Source organism: Hesperophylax consimilis, chromosome 8, assembly GCF_061612785.1.
Source record: "Hesperophylax consimilis isolate HC1 chromosome 8, BYU_Hcon_1.0, whole genome shotgun sequence".
NCBI classification, from domain to species: domain Eukaryota; kingdom Metazoa; phylum Arthropoda; class Insecta; order Trichoptera; family Limnephilidae; genus Hesperophylax; species Hesperophylax consimilis.
In genome coordinates this window covers 15019590-15036507 of record NC_142843.1, presented here as the reverse complement: position 1 = coordinate 15036507, position 16918 = coordinate 15019590, and the positions used below count along the sequence as shown (strand labels likewise).

At 33.6% G+C, this 16918-nt stretch overlaps 1 protein-coding gene across 3 annotated transcripts in view; it reads left to right on the top strand.

Annotated features, from left to right (window-relative positions):
* Nos (Nitric oxide synthase) overlaps positions 1-16918 on the top strand; it is a 314945-nt gene that overhangs the window by 218385 nt on the left and 79642 nt on the right. For all 3 annotated transcript variants that reach the window (XM_089634919.1, XM_089634921.1, XM_089634920.1), the window contains exons 6-7: positions 24-163; positions 12192-12366. In XM_089634919.1, coding sequence (XP_089491045.1) covers positions 24-163; positions 12192-12366 — 315 coding nt within the window. The remainder of the gene's footprint in view (positions 1-23; positions 164-12191; positions 12367-16918) is intronic.

The window sequence follows — 16918 nt, the reverse complement described above, 5'->3', positions numbered from 1 at the left end:
AATTGCCATTGCTTATTCCACAGTTGTGCATGAGCCTTGGATGGAAGCCCGCAAAGACAGCCTGGGATATCCTGCCGCTGGTGCTGTCAGCCAACGGGAAGGATCCAGATTTCTTCGAGATTCCCAGCGACCTGGTCATGGAGATACACTTTTCACATCCCAAGTAAGTCAATCACTTACTGCCAAACCGTAAAAGAAATCAATGTGTCACTGTAAGTGATTCCCAAAGATGAAAATATTGCCTAGGGGTGCAGAGCTCCAAAGCATGATATTATGCAACATTGTGCCCTTGGAACAATAAGGTTCTTTCTGACTCGAAAATATTGTGTGATATTGAACTGTAACTGTAATTGAAAACAAACAGTAATAGAGCCCAATATCGCATGACATTGCTGTGTCAGATAGAATTTTGATGTTCCGATGGCACGATATGGTGGAACTTTGCTGCCTTACGTAATGAAACAGTGGTGTTACATGATATCCATAAAAAAGAAAGACGAATCTAAAACAGAGTTTCTATAATTTTCTAAAATACTTGTCAATAAACGTTTTAGTTTTCTCCACAGACCACAGACAGGTTAATCACGAAATAAAACGTGAATCGTATCGACTCATGCTATAAGCGTGAATCATAAAACACGGTATACCAATATTGGCTGGGGAATTCGCTTACGAAGAGTTAATAGTGCAGCCATACACATATCGGACACATGTGTCCAACAATGCTCACCATCCGTTCCATATTGTTCCATTGCACTAACCACAATTTACACTTATTTCCTCTCTAGGGATAATCTTTACTCTGTGGTTATCCTACACATTTTCAACAGTTTGCCGTTTGTTGAAGTTAAAATTTTTACTAAATATTTAACGAATTTATTGAACTTTGTTCCAAACAAAGCTTTTTATATAGGATGGGGTTCATTTGAATTTTAAAAAATTGATTCTAAATAAGGTATTTAGCTAGATGTTTATTTGTTAATAAATTGAGTTATTTTTAATGTGAAATCTAGAATAATTAAAAAAGAAAACATACGGCATTGTAGCTTGGGGATAATCTTACAAAAAAATTTTAAACTCCGTAAAAGTTTCGCAAAGAATAATCATTTGCTCTGAAAAAAATCTACCTTCTCATCAAAAATGTTTGTCAAAAAAAAAATCAAAGAATGTCAAAAAACGGGAGATGAAAATCAATTTATTACAACTAATTTTAAAACAACATAATTAATGGAAAACTGTTATATTTAAGAAACCAAAAAAATACAATAATGTACCTTTGATTTGTGCTGTATTATCAATTTAAATTAAATAATTTATCAAAAAAAATTAAATATAAAATTTATATTTTAAACAAAACGTATTATAATATACAAACAAAATAAGAATCGTGGCTCCCTTATCCGGCACATAAGTTCCTCTTTTCTTATAAGGTACCTATATATGACCAATAATGACATTGAATACAATGTGTATAATAATGTATTATGTAACCCAAATTCTTTATTTTACAAATATATAAAGATATATGTTGCTAACACAAATTTGAACGAATAGACAAATCAGCGTAATTATTTCGTACCTTTAAACTACTTGTTGATTCGTGAATAGCGAAATTTTCCGGGATTATTTCGCCCCGAACAATAAGTTCATAATTAATTCTTCGGTATCTGCAAAACTTCTACTTTTCTGCATTAGGAACATTAATTTCTCGCCGAATCCGCTTTGCAGTTTTGAGCAAATCCGGGGTGAATGTATTTATTCCCCGAAGTTTCGTTAAATGAGTTGTTTATACTTGGCGTAACACTTTAATGCTTCAAGGGGAGTTTAAAGAAACATAAATAAGGAACCTAGTTCCTCGGAATGAGCTCCACAAGTTTAAATGCAATATGATTTGGAATCTGGAAAATAGAAAAGTTTCGCAACGTATTCTGTTAGATTCTTCTTCAACTTTGTTTTATGTTTCAGGGTAGGCTTAGGGTTGCCATTAAAAGGTTTCATAGGTTGGAGTCTTTTGCATTTAAGAAAGTTATCTTTGAAATTTGGAAAGAAACACAATAAAACTCACTTCAAATAGAGAAGTTTGTCTAGAAAGTTTCACTATAAAACAAATAAACGAGGTAACCTCCAAAACAATTGATTTCTTATTTTTCGGAATAACTTTTATTGAGTAAAACCTCAAATTGTAATATTTAAATATTGAAGACAATATTAGTGATTTTTAAACGAAAATCTGAAAGAGAAAAATCAGAAAAGGAAACGGTCACATCTGGGACTCGAACCCAGGACCCTTGTCTTTCCGGGACAATGCTCTACCAACTGCGCTAATGGGACCCTATCCTCCTCGGTCACTTTTAACTGTATCATACTTCGAATAAGAACTACCAACATTGTCTTCATTTTTTCACCGCACATTTTTACTGGCAACTATCTTTATGTATGATCGCAAGATTCAACCCGAACTAAATGCAATCCTAGACAGCGTCTTGTAGATAAACCTATCTTATTGTTTTTATTTTTAATGTGCGACATTTATTGATGAGTCCCAGATGTGACCGTTTCCTTTTCTGATTTTTCTGTTTCAGATTTTCGTTTAAAAATCACTAATATTGTCTTCAATATTTAAATATTACAATTGATTTCATTTCATGTTCCTAATAGAGTCACACGAACTAAAACTATCTTTCGCTGCAACAATAATGTTAATATAAATTCGTTTATAAACTCCCTTATACCACGTATGCACAGCTGAGTTAACCAATATGCTGAAGTAGCAGATGTTTTTTAATAGTTATTAACATTTTGTTTCCTATAGCATGACTTTAAATTTAAGTCATAAAATTTGGTTATAATATTAGTATGTTTACAATGTGTAAATTTTTGTAATATTTTTTTTGTTAAAAATGTTTTATTCTATATAAGGCGATGCACTACGTCGTGTGACATTTTAAATCGAGCCGCTAAAAATGAAAACCCTTATGTAGATGGCGATAAGGTTTTAATTCCCGCTTAACACCATCCACCTGTTTTGATTTATGCTAAAAATAAACACGGTCAAAAAGTGAATTTTATCTTATTTTTTATTATAATTTATTAAGTAAATTTAGGGACAAATATCTAAATGTTTTACAATCATTTTATAAAGACTAATTTACCATATCATACAATAAAACCATTACCAAAAATTTGTTTCGTAAGAGATTTTAAAATTTAAAGCACTTTTTATTGGCTTGATACTTTATTTTTTCTGAGCTTATCAAAAGAATCCACTCCATTATTTCAAAGGCCAAAATGTGTTCTAATTGCAGTATTAAATTAAGGCATCTAAAAGGGTTTGAATTATGAAAAAAACTTTCACACAAGGAAAAAAAATACTCAAATATATCATCTTATGTTTATGTTTCGAGTAAAGGAAATTATTACCATTCTCATTCTAACGAACTTTAATATTTTCATGATTATTTACGATTTAAAAACTGGAAATTAATAGCAATCATTTAAAATCAACAAAAAACAAATATAAAATGATGAAAGCACGTTGATCGTAAACGAAAATAAACAAAAGAGGTCATTATAATTTTATATCTTTACAGGAAATCAATACTGTTGCATCAGCCCAAAATAAGTTTTGTATCAAAAATATTTTTAGAACTTTTAAACCGTGCATAAAAGGTTCACTGTAGAATCACAAGACCAACAGTGTTACAACAGTATTGGTTTCTCAAATGACGCGACGCGCCGCGTGCAATTTTTTTTATAAATATATGATGTGTAATTGAGAAGCAATAAGAAATCACAAGAAAATTCAAAAATTTTATGTATTTATAAAATATTTTGTTTGTGCAGTAGAAATTAGATTGCTGAGGCGTATGTGTGGTAAAAACATGTATGATCGTGCGAAAAATGTGGAGATCCGCAAAGAGTGCAAGGCTGATGTAAGCGTAATGAGTAAGATTAAGAAAGGGACGCTTAGATGGTTTGGGCATGTAGAGCAAATGGGCGAAGAAAGGAGAGTAAGGAGAATATATGACGTAAACGCGAATGGTAGCAGAAGTCGGGGACGCCCGAGGAAGACATGGCACGATCAAGTGAATTATATACTTGAGTCGGACCATGTGAAGAGTCAGAATAATATGTAGAATGTTAAAAGAGTATGTATGAGACGATGTATGAATGTGAATGAGGCAAGGAGTGTGTGCCAAGACCGAGTTGTTTGGCGGTCCGTCCTCTCTGCCTACCCCTGCGGGGAAACGGCGTGATGGTTAGTAGCTTAGTTGTTTGGAAAAACAAATTTTAAGTAACTAAGTAAACTGGGAAACGGTTCTAAATCTTCTGCAGAATATGTATGAATTAAAATAAATATGTAATTTAACGAAATGCCAGCGAAACAGTGGTAGAAGAAAAATAAACGAAGTGTGTAGCTAATACTAATACAGATTCTGATTCTTACATTCAAGTAAGGCGAAAAAATATTCTTGAAATATCCAAACAAAAGTTTAAAACAATAACAGCCCATCCTTCACGAAATTATTTGTTCAGAAGAATTTTTAATTTCGTACCAAAAAAAATATAAGATTCCAGTTCTCTTTGTATCCTGCCCTGTTATGAAAACGTAAATTGAACACAGGAGTCGGTCGTTAAAAAGCATCTTGTATTATTAATAACTTATACACTTAGGAGGCTTTGAATGAAGTTGATTCTACTTTATAAAATAAATTCCGTTTACGACAATGAATCTATAACTCCGTCAATAGTACGACAGGGCGTGACGCTTTCAATCTACTTACGATTAGCACACGTGCTGTTACAGCTACCCCTCTTCACTACCACCATTTTTTAATGCAACTTTTAAAAACAAATTAAGTAATGTCAAAAATATCGTTGAAAATTAATATAAGGAATACATGCAGAGTGACATTCGTAGAACGTCAAAAAGCCACAGAAGATCCAGATTTGAAAATGTTTTATTTTAAAAACACCTTTAAAAGGCCACCGCAGATAGCGTTTCTGGTTACATTTTATCTTTCGAGTTAATCTTGAAAAGACGCATCCCTGAAGAATAAAGAAACATTATTTCAGAAACAGGATTTTCAACGTTTTCTTTTCCTAACTAAGCAAATGTTCAATTTGTTAACATAAGATAAAGAGCGATAATATTTCCTACATCATTGTGTTATAGAACTTTAAATTTATATAATTGAATTAACTTTACGAAGGTTTTGTTGAATTCTGTTAATATTTTGATAAGCAACCTGAATTCAAACACGGACAAATTTTAATTTGTTTAAAATAGTGAATTTGTAAACTTTTATGTTTCATTTGGTTTGGAGTAATCAAATTTGCTAAAGAATGGAATGCCAACATAAAAACGAATAGCAGCCCAGATATTTGAGCTTCGGTTTGTGAAAATCAAATTTGAATCATTAATAATATTAAAAACTGTACTTGTAATATGTTACATGAAGCAATTGGGTTCAAAGTTATTTACAAAATGAATTAGAAACGCCTATCTCTAACATATTAGACAGATAGATAATTTCTAATTCAGAGAGATATGTAGGTACTAAATTATATAGTTGATCCTTCTATGTTCTTGTCCCATGACTGATGATTGTGGTCATCATCCATGGACTAAATGGAATACACACTGTACCACAGTAGGATGTATTTCTACAGCACCCTGCTGCTCGGGGTTGACAGCTGAGACCACGGAAGTGCCTGTCGCGATAATGATCTAGTTCGGCAGTGGAATGGGATTTGCTTTGTCTGGTGCTCCTTTTAGTCCATGAAACCCTACGTTATATTGAAGATAATCATAGTAATTACATTTTCCTCGGTCTTCTGACTTGCGGTTATGGTTTCCTTAATTTTTAAAAATTATACTTCATTATTGGCTAATCTTATCCATTTAAAATCGACAGTTCCCCTTTTCTCTTATTTGACTGCCGTTAGTCAAAATATGCTGAACTGAGATAATGGACTTATACCACGAGTTATACAGGGTGTATCGGCACTAACCCGACAAACTACCTGTAAACTGTGACGGCCGGCATAGTCCAGTGGTAAAGCATTGGACTGCCATTCCGAAGGTCGCGGGTTCGAACCCGGCGTGCGCAAATAAATTTTATTTGATTGATTTGTGTTATTTCACAATTAATTAATTAAAATAATATATAGTATATTTGCGGCACGTTCCAGAGTGGAAGATACTACCAGTATCGCCCTGGTGTAAGACCACCATTCAGAATTGAAACGTTGCTCCTAATGGCTTTAGCCGTGTTTAGTGACTAGATCTGAATAGCCAGGTACTTCCCCGCCTTCCTCTTTCCCTTCCCCACTTACCTTCAGCCTCAAAACATCCCCCAATTGGGGATGCCATAGTCTCACTGGCTCCAGACGGGAGCAGTTGGGACTCTTGTGAGGTATTCACTATAAAAAATAAAAAAAAACTTTAACCAGCTATTCTTTAGCACATTTGGAGTAAAAAATATTATGGGCACTTTGCTGTCCGGTAGCATTTTTTTTTCAATTAAAAACAAAAAAATTAAAAATTTCCACACTCCATCACTGTCATTGGCATTGCTTTTCGTGTTCAACAGCTGTTATAAGCAAGTATGTCGAAAAGCGTCTTGGCTCTTTCGCACACACTAAATAATAATAGTTAAAAATGAGACGAATGGTGCCGTGCCATTTCGTTGTGATTGTAAAAGCGCGCCAATATAGGTACACACGTACATTATTCAACGGAATTCGAATAAAATATTGCCAGATGGGTTTTCAAACTTTGACAAAGGATAAAAAAGTGGTGACATGTGGTGAAAATATGAATAATAAATTTTTTATTAAAAAAAACGGTACCGGACAGCAAAGTGCACTTAAGATTTTTTACTCCAAATATGCTAAGGAATAGCTGGTTAAAGTTTGTCGGGTACGTGCCGATACAACCTGTATACAGCATTGGGCATAAATGGTCAGGCGGTTACTCGGCGAGTTATTTGAGTAAAGTTGTCGGTTGAGTCCTAATACAAACGCACTTTTTACTAAAATGAATCCAGATTTTAAAACAGTCTCATTTATACATTACATATTAGTATTTAGATTCAGATTGTATACATTACATCTAGTATTTAGATTCAGATTGTATACATGCCCTTGAGGTGTTTTTGCACAAAAACGGCGCTATACAAGTCATCCAAGTATTATTATTACATTACTAGTTCCAAAACAGATATTTTCACAGAGGCGAAACATATCATTGCATACATTACATCTAGTATTTAGATTCCGATTGTATACATTACATTACTAGTTCCAAAACGGATATTTTCACAGAGGCGAAACATATCATTGTATACATTACATCTAGTATTTAGATTCAGATTGTATACATTACATTACTAGTTCCAAAACGGATATTTTCACAGAGGCGAAACATATCATTGTATACATTACATCTAGTATTTAGATTCAGATTGTATACATTACATTACTAGTTCCAAAACAGATATTTTCGCAGAGGCGGAACATATCATATCATTATTGTATCGGAACTTGACTGTCTTGCCGGTACATACCTTATTATGGCACAAAATATTGATTTAGCATATATCTGTTTCCGAATATAAGAGGAAATCGGAACATGAACACAATACTAGGTTCACAAAAAATGAAGGAATGCTTGTACCAAAATATAACAATAAATACTGACAGCGAACCCTGGAGTTCAACGTGCCCAAAATATTCAACATGTTACCAAGCAATGTAAAAAAATTGCGAATTACCTCAGATATATGCTGAAAACATGGCTACTAAGCAGATATACTCTATATTAGTAATACTATTGATTATGGCAGTGATTAGTGATAAATATTATGGATAAGTTGTATTGTAATTAGTAAAGATATTAAGTGCATGTGTTATATTGTAATTGAACATGAACATCCTGTTGACAAACTGCTTAATTGCTGTTTAGTGGGATTGTACTCGTACTTTGAAGACCAATAAAAAAATCTAGTAATTAGATTCAGATTGTATACATTACATCTAGTATTAAGATCTCTAAATTATTGTGTTCGTTGATGGTTTATAAACATAAATAAAATACTTTATAAAATATGTATTTGTGTGGTTTTCGGCAACTAGTGGTACAAGCGGGAAACTGGTGAATATATATCACATTTGGAGTCGATTTTGTAGCATTTTATTTATTCGAGCATTGGTTTTCGAGTAAATCGAGTCAAAATTATAATTTTTTTATTATATGAAAATAAAATACTTTATATACGACACTAAATCAAAAAGGGTCAACGTGTTTCAAAACTAGTGTTTTCTTCGTCAGAATAAACGTATTATGAAAATTAACAAATTTAAAAATATACAAATAAGTAGCTATAGAAAAAAATATTTCAATGAGCGGTGATTACTTAGTTATTATTATAAAAAACTTATATTAAATTATCACAAAATAGTTGAATATTGCATATTGTCATAACAGAATTTTTGATTAAATGATGGAATAGGTATATGAATATTTTCCTACAATTAAAATGACAATTGTCGAAAAAGAAATATTTGAGGTCAAGCCAAGAAAATAAATTGTCCTCCAAAATATTTTAATCCTTAGTTAACGAAAAAAAAAAAATCGCTAAGATCGAAAACAACGTTTTTTCGGTTGTCTTTGATAGTTTTTATGTTTCCCGCTTATACCACTAATTTCAGGACATCGTTTATAAAAATATCGGGTATTATTCTGGATTATTTTAAATTATAAATGTTTGATCTCTTTTGTAGCATAGAGAGGTATATAATGCGTGAACAGGTGTTGTTTGTTCCTAGCCACCCGTTTACACATGATACAGCGAGTTCCGCCGGCTACTGCAAATAACGCCCTCCAGCTTCCGCTCACAATTCGCACTCTGTTCATTTCACGCACTGTCACATATGCATATGTTGCTACATTATTACGCATAAACAATCCTCGAAATACCAAAAGCTGTGATAAAGTCTAGCCAGTCATTTGCCATTTCTCGTTCAAAAAAGTAAATACAAAAGACACATTTGTCTATAAAATGACATAACAATTGATTAAATACAAATCAATGGACATAACCGTTGTAATTTAGTTAGCAGGTAATCTCTTCGTAAAGTTATTCAAGTGAACAATCATCGCTTGGACAAGGTTCAGCCTTTTAGACTTACTCGAAATTTGATTGACACGTACCAAAATAAAGATCAAAGGTCTGAAATCACAACTTTTCATGCATACCCCATTAGTGCAACAGAAAAGTACTTTCCACATAACTCAAGAATCTTCAACATCAAGTTAATGAAGTGATCTGATAATGTGAAACACAGATTTTCCCTGAACTTTTTCAGAAAACACCGATTAAGTACAAATTCCTGTGAATGTTTTTTTTTAATTGAATGGTTTCCCAATGGTTTTGAAAAATAATTTTCTTATGGCCTTTGTCATCTTTGGGGATGCTGTTTGAAGGGTCTTTTTTTAAATAGATCACGTTCTTGGAAGAAAAAAGATGTGATGGGTGGGTAAGAATCTACGGGTAAGTGCGTCTAGGAGAGACGGGCGTATGAATCCATCCCTCTTGCTACGATGCAAGGCTATGGGTCGAGAGATACCAGAATTAGAGGTCAAAGGGCTTCCCCAAGCCGGCCAATTCCGATCCGGCCCACCACGCAGCTGGTGGCAGGTGCCTCCGCCGCCAAGACCTGAACATACCTTCAGCACCCCTGTAGCACTGCTCACCGCACGTAGCGTACCACTCGGGGTGACCTATGGTAGAGCTGTTGGTTATCCAATATATGGTTCCCGGGGCGGCGGTACCCGCCTTTCAAATTGTATTTTTTAATGTTAAAATAACTTGAAATAATCTCACAAAATACGACAGACTTATTTGGAATATCTTTTATATCAAATTGAAAAACCGGCTAAGAAATGAGGGTTGTTTTTGTGGAGAAAGAAGTCTTCAATATCGTTTTATTGATCAATTACAACACGAGAAATATCTAAAACGTGTAATGTACATTCATCAATTCAGTTGAACTTTTTAAAATTTTATCTGTGGTTTAAAATGTTTAAATAGTCAGATTGACATTTTAATTTAGGTCTCACGAGCAAAAGAAAATCTCCGGCAGGTATCTTTTTACTTCCATTGCTTTTACCTAAGTAAATATAATCTTCTTCTCATTAAAACAAACGAAAAAATAAACGAGTCCTTTTATAAACGAAGACGTTCGTCATGCAGATTTAAATAATAAAGAGCTGATGAAATAAAAAAAATCAGAGTTCTTTTGGATTAGTGAAGCAAATGTTGAAATTAAATGATTTAAAAAAGGTTATTCAAATATTGAATAACTACAGGTAGATTTTGAAAAATCAATATTTTTACTAGATTTATTAGTATGAATATCTACGAAGCAATTAGCGCGTGCTGAGACCACTTTATGTGGCAGTGTTTCCCGCTGCTTACTGATGAGAAATAGCACAACTAAAAGCTGTTCGCACGAAAATAATATTTGAAAATGTTAAAAATGCGATGAGTTTTTTAAATTCTATTGAAACTCTCAAATAGATAAGATTGGTTATTGTTTCTTGCTCTTTTCATCATGATGGTCGTAGTAGAAAGATCATAAAGGTTCTGATGATGTATACAGTAAAGCTCGTTCATTGCATTACACTAAAGATCAATCTCCTGTTGCTTTTGTACGTTGGTTTACCGCAATAATCAGTGTTTTTGACGTTTGGAACGACAAATACGTGTGGTTTGTACACAATGATTAAAAAACAGATAATTTTCTCGCTAGGTTTGGTTCAATACTTTTGGCAATCCATTGGCGCGTTTATCTTTTATCCCAAATGAACTTTTCTGAGAGAAATCACGCCCCGCGAGTTTCCGTTCTAACCGTTCATCACAAATATGTGAAAAATACAGAAAACTTTTCTCACAAATTTACTGTTCCATGAAAAGCTTTGAGCCGGCGCGAAAGCAATCAAAATAATAGTAGAGAAGAAATACTTTTTCACAAATTCAGGTAAGATACAAACTTGTTAATCCTCGGTCCGTTATTGAAAGCGTCTACGATCTTTGTTGAATAAGCGAAACTTCACGAAAAGAAAAATATTCGCGATATTTCGGAAGTTCGTGATAACTCTGAACTTCGTGATATCCGGAAAGCTTTCAACCCCTTTTTATGAGAAGTCTTTAATTGTTTTGATGATTTGTTGTATGTTTAAGAACTTTTTAAGCCATCTTGATTGTGATTCAAGTGATTCAGAGCTTTTGTGGGACGGAATTGAGTCTTTCGACGAAAAATGTTTCTTTAAAGGCTTTGTATAGATTTAACAGTCCTTCTTTATCTATAAAGAATTCATCAACACTTACAATTTAATTTCGATAACTTGAATCGTTGTATTATTAGAATTTCAATTAATATCATATGACTTTTTCTCTATATGAACTCGGACCTTCCAAATAATCAATGATTTAGGTACTATAAAGAAATATAATATATAATATAGCATTAGTTAACAACGGTGGTGGGTAAGCGTGAACTTATTTTATTAACTTATTCCTGGAATCAAAAACTTACATTGAATTTAATTTGGTTATTTTAACGTTCTTATTTATTTAGTATTTAGATGGTAACTAGACTTGATTTTTGGGCACAATCTAGTCGAGAAAACCAGTGGACAAGTTTTGTAAAAAAATGTGGTAGGTTGATTTTTTTTTAAAGATTTGTTTTATCATCGTGCTTTAGAAAACTAGAAGAAGTGCCTTCGTTGCAAATTTGAATGCAAACAATTGTCGCCACTAACTTATTACCTCTTGGTTCTACACCATTTAGCACGCGTTCAGACTCTCGTTCGCCATCGAATTTTAATTTCCTAATTATGGTGAAAGATAGTTTAGTTTACTCCAAATAACATCAGGTATTACTGTTAAAGTATGACAAGTAGGTCCCTTGATACCTTGTTAAATATATCACGCACATATTAATGAAGAATTTGAATATTATATTTTTCAATATAATCTGCCAGAGACATCCATTAATTCATTAAATTGGAGCTATGTAGCGGTTGCGAGCATCTTCCCGTTTGATTGGTGACTAATCGATTTGTCTTTTTAAGAATTATAGTATCAACCTACTAATTATGTTCACAATATTATTGTCTCCAGCTTTCCCTGGTTCGAAGAGCTGAAGCTGCGCTGGTACGGACTGCCGGCCGTGTCCAATATGCGCTTCGACTGCGGTGGCCTGGAATTCACGGCGTGCGCCTTCAATGGCTGGTACATGTCCACTGAGATTGGCTGCAGAACCATCTGCGACACCAACCGCCTCAACATGCTTGAGGTAATTACCCGTAATCAATATAATCTTTGTACTCATATTCCACTTGTACTCATATTCATAGTGAAACATTTATGAGTGGTGTTAATTTAAACGCACGTAGTGAAAAAATACTATTGCTTATTTATTAAGAAACTCTTCAATTTATTGGGGATATAAATCGGGTTTGCAGGCCTTACTAATAAATTAACAGGTTTCTTGATAAACTTTTAGTAAATCACAATTATATTATTTTATGGTTTAACGCTTCGTTGTCGGTGCTGTGTATTGATTTGAAATGTTTATAATTATTTTAATATCACTGCAAATATACTTAACACGGAGTTCATACTTTGGGTGTTCCTCGGCATGGGGTTTATATTTAGGATAGAATTATTCAAATATGTATAAGGATTTATCAAACCTACAAGGCCTAGGGCCTAAGGCCTAAGATTCTTGACTAGCGATCCTGAAGTCGCGGGTTTAAATCCCGGAGTACGCAAATAAATTTTATTTGTTTGATTGGTGTTATTTCACAATGTATTAATTTAAAATAATATAAAGCGTATTTGCGCCACGTTCCAGAGTAGAAGATACTATCAGTATCGCCCTGGTGTAAGACCATAATTCAAAATTGAAATTTTATTTGAAATGGCTTTGGTCGTGTTTGGTGACTAGATCTAAATAGAGACTGATCTCATTCCCTTCCCCATTACCTTCAGCCTCACACATACCCCAATTGGGGATACCATAGTCTCACTGGCTCCAGGTGTTTGGTGGTTTGGACTATGGACTATGGACTCTGGTCTACGAACTGAGAACTCTGAACTACGTAGTTGGGACTATGGACTCTTGTGTGAGGCTTACATTAAATAAATCTCAAATGGTGTGAAACGCCGCTTGCGGTTGCTTCGTTCCTTACTATAATTCGTGGCTCGTACGTGTATATGCAACTTTAAATAAAAATAAATCGTCAAAGCATTTTTCAAGAGCAGCGTCGTGGTCGCATCAATATAAATATCTGAGCAAAATCAGAAGAAAATTGCTGATGCAGTTAAAATCCACGTAATTATAAGAATACTATTATATAATGTAAGCAGTTCATTCTCATTCTCATATAATATTTAATTTCATTCCATTGCCATTTCCAACACATTATTTTTGTTCCACGAATGTGTCCGCTTAAATAGATTGTTAGCTGTTATTTTTGATCAATTTTTTTCTACGTGTTTCGTTAATCTTCCATTAGTTACAGTTATACTTTTCACAACGCACATAATAATTATTTTACGTGCCTATCTGTAATTTCCGTCAAAATAATTATTCTAGATACAGGATCATGTGCTTAACTCGTTCATAGCAAATATCGTGAAAAACGAAGTTAGACCTTTAACGAATTAGATATTATTTCGTGTCTTATGATATCAATCAAATACTAAACTGAGCCATCACTCAAAATGTAGCACCATACTAGGGATTACATTTTCACATTATCGTCTGTAATCCTTTTATTTTATTGAATTCTTATTAGAAACAGAAAAGATAATTTGTTTTTACGAAAATAAATATTATTACATAATACCGTCAATCAATCACAACAACTTAATGAACGAAATATAAAATTTGTACCGTAATATGGGGCGACTTTGACCATCGTGAATATCAGCATAATTCTCGCTACCCCTTACTCGCTTCTTTAAAATGATTTTTTTTCAAGCAACGTGATACAATGATGCTTCGAAAATAAGTTTCAAATTAGTTGGTTTCTTATTATGTTCAAACATTGAATTGTAAAGATTTTTTAAAAAATATTATCAGGTAGAAAAATGTTAATATATTTTTTTTAAATTCCCCCCCTGATCAATTTATATAGTTTCGTGTCTTTTATATTCTGAAGAATATCATTGTCTATTGATATTTATGACTACCAGAATATTTGAACTCTCCTAATTTTTTCTAGCGCCTATGGCCTAGAACCTATCAAAGTCTTGATACGGCCCTGTTCAGTTTCTGAAAAATTCTTAAATTCTAAAAAAAACAGGCGTGTCAACTAAAAGCAATTAGTTTCGTAACGAATTTAGATATTTTAATGTTGATGTTCTAATCTACAAATATAATTAAAATGATTAATCAAGATGGTGGGCATCAGATTAAATTTGCAAGATTACGTTAATATGTTTTTCATATTTTAATTTTTGGTGCGACACATTGATTTACAGTACAAGATTTCTGAGTTTAAAATTCTTGAAATTCGGGAAGATAGGTACAGAAAACATTTCCCCCATTTTAGACGATTTAAACTATGGAAACATATCTTTCACTTGTCCTATGTTGGAAAACATGGCTTCTTTAAGGTGCCATAAGCATCCCTATCTCTGTCTCTATTCATTATCTCCTCAAACAGCCAGTTGGTTTCCCTGACTTTGGAACCATTATGGAATATTCAACCTAATTAATTTATGAAATTTATAGACTCATTACGAAAATCGTGGATACAAAAATTGATCACGTGTGAAAATTGTGTGAAAAATTCAGACAGGCGATAAAGTAGGTACTAATAAGCTACCTAAAATATGTTTAGTATTTTAACAGAAAATTAAGTAAATTTTGGTATATTATAATAATTAATATTTATGCCAGCGTTATTAAAATAGTTGGTGGCTTAATGGTCGGCATAATTGCCTACCAAGTAATCGGTTGGGAATCGATTCTCGGCCGTGGCATTAAAAAAAAAATAAAAAAAAAAAACAATAATTTAAAACCCTGCATTTAAAAATTCAATTTATTTTATTTTTTTATTAAATTATAATATTGTTACATGTATTATTGTTGTTATGTATTTTTTTTAAGTCTTTCTACACCAATGATGAGAATTGGCTTTAGAGTTAAGCGTGGGAGTCAAACGTTAAGGGTTGTACAAAGTAAAAGTTTTTTCATCCCAGGTTTTATTATGCCGGACTTACTTACCCACGCAATAAATTAAACGAAATAATTAAGACTAAAAAAAACTATGAATATTAAAACTAAATATAGTTTAACCGTCTAAGTCTGGTAGGATTCAGTTAAATTATTTTCGTTATCAAAGAGAACCCTCAAACCAACAATTTTTCAGAGTGAATGCCCAAAATACTGTAGGTATATATACAATAAATAATGTACATATTGTACATGTAGGTCAAAGGTTGCGGGTTCAAATCCAAGCGTGCGAAAGTAAATTTTAATTTTATTAAGTTATAATAAGATAGTTGTGGCATGTTCCAGAGTAGAAGATACTCTCAGTATCGCTCTGGTGAAAGACCACCATTCAGAATTGAAACGTTGATTTAAACGGTTTAACTCGTGAATCTGTATAGCCAGGTACTTTTCCACCTTCGGCTTATCCATCTCCTTCCCTTCCCTACTATCTCAAGCCTGACAACATACCCAAGTTTGGGAATCCTTAGTCTCACTGGCTCCAGATGGTTGGAAGCAGTTGGGACTCTTGTGCGGTATTCACATAAAAAAGGGAGGGGAAGATAATCCGGAAAAGGAAGATTGGGAAGCACCTGGCTATTAGAATAAAGTTTCTATTCTCAATGATGGTATTTAACCAGGGCGATACCCAGAGTATCTACAACCCTGACGTTTACTTCCCTACGTATTTTATCTCATCTAGTACACACCATTGACACGGAATGAAAGCTTTCGTGACTACCGCGTAGAACAAGCTTTTCGCAGATTTACGGAGCTTTCTGCAATATACTTCCCAGGGGAGCACTAAGGAATTTGGAGGTGGCCCGTCAGTTTGTCAAAGTGGAATTCTCATGCGGTTTGCACGAGGCGAAAACTACTTCGACAACTCCTACGTCATTTTAATTCAAGCACGTTGTACAGCCAATTGCCTATGAACGTGACGATAGTTTGTTATTGTAGTTATGTGACCGAAATTTTCTCTGTGTTTTCAATTTGATTAAATACGTCTTGAAAAATATCGCCTGAGTTTCCCCAAGAGATCGATCTGTTCTAGTGTTATATTTTGTGGATCCTTTAAAGGGTTGATAGATTACGCTATAAGATCAAAGGGTTTTATATAACTCCATATTAAAGGGTTTTATATAATCCCATACAGACAAAACCTAAAAAGATGAAGTGTAGGCGTGGCGACGATATGCGCTGTGATCTGCTAACCAGGCTACATTTGATAGTTATGCGACCCTCCTCTCCTACCGACGGCAGGAGAAAAGGCCAGAACAATCTACGGAGCGCCGTAATTACGCGGCTGTCATCTGTCAAAGTGACAACTCCCATACAAGGAAATGATATTCCGCAACAGTCTCCCAATTGATCTGACCCCCTCTCTTGAGGAAGATTATAGCGTTGTGTATCACCCAAACATATTATACGTACGAATAGCGTAATGTTTCTAAGGCTTTAAGGGTAAACGTAACGTATGTTGTGATCTACGCGTTCATAGATAACGTGAACATTTAAAAAAAAATGAAAATACAGATTGGATTGAATCAAAGATACAATATAGTATTTGTATTAGAGGTAGGCCCTGAGAGTACTTTTCGTTACTGGGTTACAGTGAGAACAG